Raw genomic sequence first — 6068 nt, 5'->3', positions numbered from 1 at the left:
AAAAAAAAAAAAAAAAGGTGTCTATACATAAGTGAAACCTGTTTATTTTAACAGTTATATATTATATATTATATATTTACCATGAGTTATATTTTCTTAAAGAATATTTAAATATAGTAACATAAGTAAATATAATATAAATAAATAATAGGAAATTATAAATATGTACAATTACCTTTATAACAGTAATAAGCATACGACATCAATATATATATATATTTTTTATTTTGTAGTAACATTATATACATTATAGAATAGTTAAATTATTAAATAAAATTATAGTTTTAATTAAAATATAAAGCATAAATACTTGTTTAATTAATATATAGTATTATTCTTTTTATTTAATTTAAACAATTTTTACAAAAAACAAAAAAAAAAAATAACGATCCAAAAAAAAAACAAATATATATATATATATATATATATATATATATATATTGATTATTTTTAAAAAAGATGCAATTAAATAAAATGAAATAAAAAACCAAAATTCTAATAATGTATAATTAATTAAAAGGAAGGAGAAATAGATTAAATAATATATATATATATATATATATAATTACAGTAAAATTAAATTCCCCTTTTTATTGTATATTTCTATTTGTTACACTAAATTTTATCACAAAATAAAAGAAGCATTTCATAGGTTCAATATTGAAGCTTCACATCAATCAACTACTTTATATTTTAAAACATCAATCAGTTTAATCTTTTTTCATCATTAAAATGAAATTACACATTTACACCATTTAAAAAAATATATCACTAACATATTCCCACATGTAAATTATTAAATCAAAGTAATTTTTCTACACACATACACATATATATTATTATTCAACAATTAAAAAAATAAAATAATTTCCATTCTCTTCATTAAAAAAAAAAAAAACAAAAGAAAAAAGAATAAACTTATGTCTTCATGTATAGTGGAAATTGAATTTTTAAACCTATCTTTATTAAAAATTTATTTTTTCAAAAATATGGAGAGAATAATTTGTGTAAGTTCACTCTTCAACTTTCTTTATTTTTTTTAAAAACAATCATCTAGCAATAATTAGGAAAAAAAACAAAAAAGAAAAAAAGAAATACAAAAATCTACGAACATATATATATTATATATATATATAATCTTCATTTCAATTCAACAAATATATAATTTTTTTTTAGTGTATATTTTTTTTTTAACACAACAAAATCATTTTTCACTCATATAAAATACATTTCTTAAGATATAAAAATATAAAAAGAAATATCCATTTTAAAAAATGTTAAAATAGTAGTTATAATTTCGTGTTCAAACTTAAAATATATGTATATTTCAAATAAGAAGATATGAAATTACAAAAATGACCGCATAATGTATACACTTTTTTTATCATAAGGAAAAATAAATAAGGTAATCCCTTTTAATTATTGTTGTATATTATAAAAATAATAATGTGTGAATTATATAGGTATTTATTTTATAACGGAAACATAACTTTTATAATTACATATACAGGAATTTATATTATGAGCTAACATATATATAATTTATAAATATTAATCCACTTAATATATTTATAAAAAAAAAATACAAAATAGTATTATATATATTTCATAAAATATATATTTATATTATAAAGAAATATTTCTATCTTAATAATAATTAAAATATATATGTAATATATGGATTATATATCTTGTTATATATAATATAATATATATACTTATATATTTTTTTATTCCTCTTATAAAAAAAAGAGACATCTATATTTTTATAAAAATACCACATATTAAAAATATATTCTATTATATATAATATATATATATATATATAATTTTACATTTTATATGTAATTTAATACAACAATTTTTTACACAATATTATATGACGCTATATAAATAATAATCTTACTGAAAAAAAAAAAAAAAATTGAATGGGATTAACTTAATAAAAATATACTATATGCAAAAAGATGGAAAAGGGGAATTCCAATAAAAGCAATGAAAATTATAAAGTTAAAAATGGAAAAGAAAATATATATTCCACATGCATTAAATAATATATATATATATATATATATATATAATATTTTTCATATATAAGTGTCTATTGTCCTTATTTTATTTATGTTTCATAATATATTATTTTTGTATGGAAGAATTTGGTAGACTGTTACTATTTATTACTAAAAAAGTTTAAAACTAAAAGCTCCTACGTAATAGATGAATTTTTAATAAAAGTAAAAGCACAAAAAATTTAAAAAAATAATAATAACACTAATATATTTTATGATCATTAGTATCTTTTAAATCACATATTATTATTATTATTTATTTTTTTTTTTTTTTGTATCTTTTATATATATTGTAAAAGGAAAATAAAGAAAGTAATGGAACATTAACCATTTATGAAGATGTAAATATAGTCTCATTTTCTTATTTAATCTTATCCATGATTGATTCTAATTATGATGTAATAATTTGAATCAATAACATAAATAAATATATATATATATATATATATATATATATATATATATATAAACATATAATATATATACATATAACATATTGATGTATACTGGATTTATCACATTTTAATCAAAATAACAGGTAATAAACAAAATTAATATTCTAAATGTACAAAATGCTAACGATATTATAAAAGCTTTGTGCTTTTATATGGATAATATACAAATTAGTGACATATTAAAAAAAAATACAAAACCTATAAGAAAAAAAGATACAAATATCCAAAAAAATAATAAAACTTCTTTAAAAAAAAAAGAAATAAAACCAAATAATAATGCTCAAGAAGAAAAGAATAATGAAATAATTAAAAAAAACGCGTGTAATATAAAATCTCTAAATATATTCAATAGTAATATAGATATTAATGGAGTCATATTTCTTTCTAAATCATTATATGATAATAGATATTCAAAGGTAACACAAAATGTAAATATAAATAAATTAATAATATATATATATATATATATATATAATAAATTAAGATAAAACAGCAAAATATTTAATACTATCAATACAAAAATTATATATGTTATTCTTACATTATATAATTATTTCTAAGCTTGAAAATCTTTCTATTGATTGTATTTCCATGGGCATGGATTGTATTAAATACTTATCCTTGTCATTGTGTAATTATAACAATTTAAAAACACTAAGCCTTCAAGTAATTGGATAATACATATATATATATTAAATAATAAAAGTCGTAAACATATACATTTTTGTTCACTTAAATTACCCCACATTGTTTTGTTTTTTTTAGTATTGTAACTTAAATGATGATTCCATTAAATATATAATAGATATAGTAATATACATAAACTCATCATTATATAGTTTAAACATAAGTGGTAATAAATTTACCGAAAAGGGAATATGTGCGGTAAAAAAAAAAAAAAAAAAAAAAAAAGAATAAATAAATAAATAAATAAATAAATAAATAAATAAATATATTATATTATATTATATATAAATGGAACAATAATATTGAAGCACACGAAAAGAAATATATTATATATATATATATATATATATATAATACGTATATATCTTCTTTCGATTAGCTTTTTGAAAGTTTTTCATTAAACAATTCTTTAAATATTGTCGATGCTTCTTATAATATGTTTATTTTAAAGGACTCATTCGTGGACGCATTTTATAAAATTATACAAAGCAAAACAGTAGCGCGAAAAAAAAATAAAAAAAAATAAAATAAAATAAATAAAAAAATAAATTATTAAACATATATAATTAAAATATTTTATCATATAAAATTTTATACTTTTTTCATTTATATATATTTCATTCTTAAAAAAAATAAACAGAATATTTCCAGCATATCATTAACTGGAAATTTTATTGACGACAATAATTTATCGAAAATAAATGAGGCAATGAATTTAAATAAATCAATATCAATTTTAAAATTACCTAATGAGTAAACATATGCATACATACATACATATATAAATATATATATATATATATATATATATATATATATATATATATTACATATCCATTGTTTCATATTATTATCCATTAAATGTTTCATATACATGCAAACATATTATAAATGTAGTATATATATATATATATATATATTATAGATACACATAATTATTCCCACTTTCAGAGTTGATGCAGAAATATTAAAGCAAATAAATTCAAAGTTAATTAAAAAAAAAAGAAAAAAGAAAAAACAAATTAAAAAAAAAATGTTTTAAAAATTAATATATAAATCAACGATGAAAATTAAAAATACGAATATGTCAAGTATTATAAAGATTATAATATATATATATATATATATATATATATATAATATACACATAATTTAAGAAAAAAAAAAACAAAAAATTATATACTACAAAAAAAGGGATATAAATATTAAATAAGCACTTAAACCAAGTGTCCCAAGAAAAACAAAAAACGAAGAAAAAAAATAATAAAATAATAAAATAATACTATAAGGATTAACCTAATATTTTAAATTTTCTTTATTGATTCTTGTAAATATTTCATAATTCTACTTTTAATTTCAATATTAATTGACATCAAAATTATTGTGCCATCAATATTACATATTCACAATGTTTTTTTTCCTGTTTCATTATTTATTGAATTCGAATTAATGTTTCTCCTAATCTTATATATTTTTTTCTTTTCTTTGATCTATAAGTTTTCCTTTTCATATTGGTTTGCCAAGTCCTTTTAGCATATAGAACACCTTAAATAAAAATATATATATATATATATATATATATATATATATAGAAATGAATAAATAAATAAACATAAGTAATTTTTATGTCTTAATAATTCGCATTATTTTTCTATTAAACAAAATATGTAAATTTATACAAAATATAACACTTTTACATAACAAACTTATTAATATATATATATATATATTTAATTTTGAACAAATATATACTGAAAAAAACACTACAAAAAAAATCTCTTTAATTTTTTTATAATATACAATTTAATTATGTTATATAATAGTTGGTTTTTCTTTTAATTTGGAATTTATTACCATTTAAAGTTATAAAGCTTCTCATACAATTTAACAGATTTTTGTTACAAAAAAAAAACATGGTCTCAAAAATATTAATATAACACAACACGGCAAGTTATATTCTATGTATTTCAAATAAGCTAAATTAATAATATATATAAGTAAAAAAAAAATTATATATATATATATATATATATATAATATTATAAATATTTGGAAAATATTTCATTAATATATAAATAATAGAAATACTTTTATTCATAGGAAGAATAATATATATTTATATTTATGTTAATAATATATATAGTATATATAAATATATATAAGATATATAATGAAAGAAAAATAAATTATAATAATAATTATATAAATAAACAACATATAAATAAAAAATTATAATTATATAAACAAATAAATAAATACATAAATATATGTAATATATAATGATGAAAAAAAATAATAATTAAATAAAAAACAACGTATAAATAAAATATAATAATAAAATTAATATATATATATATATATTTGACATATTTATTATATAAATACGTATATCTTTTTTTTTTTTTTTTTTTTTTTTTTTGTTTTTGTTTTTGTTTTTGATGCTTTTTTCTTTCCTTCCTTCCTTTATAATAATTATAATGTGTACTAAAATTTAATATATATATATAGTATAATAAAAAGCTAAATAAAAATTTACATTCTCATCATTCTTTTATAAAAAAAGTTTTTAAATATTGCATCCTTATAAAAATTATTAATTTTTTCCACTTATTAATTTTTTAATATTCTAATAAAAAAAAGGGCACAAAAATAAGACTCTAAATGGATGATAAAAATAACAAATTATTTGAGTGTGATATATTAATATGTGGAACAAGTTTGCTGAATACATTATTGTCTGTATATTTTTCTATTAAAAACTATAATGTAATAAATATTGATAAAAATAATTATTATGGTGATTACAATGGTTCATTAAATTTCTGTCAGTTTCAAGATGTACATAATAAATTGGAAA

At 15.7% G+C, this 6068-nt stretch overlaps 3 protein-coding genes across 3 annotated transcripts in view; 2 read left to right on the top strand and 1 right to left on the bottom strand.

Annotated features, from left to right (window-relative positions):
* Window positions 1-1967: 1967 nt before the first annotated feature.
* PGSY75_1038300 (hypothetical protein) lies at window positions 1968-4253 on the top strand (the record flags this gene model as incomplete). Its single annotated transcript, XM_018786143.1, has 9 exons — window positions 1968-2009; window positions 2154-2234; window positions 2369-2467; window positions 2608-2940; window positions 3086-3190; window positions 3290-3409; window positions 3591-3707; window positions 3852-3964; window positions 4163-4253. The coding sequence occupies 9 exons, from the start codon at window positions 1968-1970 to the stop codon at window positions 4251-4253; spliced, it is 1101 nt and encodes a 366-aa protein (XP_018641760.1).
* Window positions 4254-4643: 390 nt separating this feature from the next.
* PGSY75_1038200 (hypothetical protein) lies at window positions 4644-5126 on the bottom strand (the record flags this gene model as incomplete). The annotated part of the gene is made up of 2 exons (XM_018786142.1): window positions 4644-4756; window positions 5066-5126. 2 exons carry the CDS (start codon window positions 5124-5126, stop codon window positions 4644-4646), a joined length of 174 nt encoding a protein of 57 aa, XP_018641759.1.
* Window positions 5127-5872: 746 nt separating this feature from the next.
* PGSY75_1038100 (putative GDP dissociation inhibitor) overlaps window positions 5873-6068 on the top strand; it is a gene marked incomplete at both ends in the record, with an annotated part of 2778 nt that continues 2582 nt past the window's right edge. Inside the window, one exon of the mRNA XM_018786141.1 lies at window positions 5873-6068. This exon is cut by the window's right edge and continues 2582 nt beyond it. Coding sequence (XP_018641758.1) covers window positions 5873-6068 — 196 coding nt within the window.

The sequence above is a fragment of the Plasmodium gaboni genome, chromosome 10 (genome assembly GCF_001602025.1).
Source record: "Plasmodium gaboni strain SY75 chromosome 10, whole genome shotgun sequence".
In the NCBI taxonomy this organism is placed as follows: Eukaryota; Apicomplexa; class Aconoidasida; order Haemosporida; family Plasmodiidae; genus Plasmodium; species Plasmodium gaboni.
Note: the sequence above shows the minus strand (reverse complement) of the source record. Positions and strands in the feature narration are given on the sequence as shown.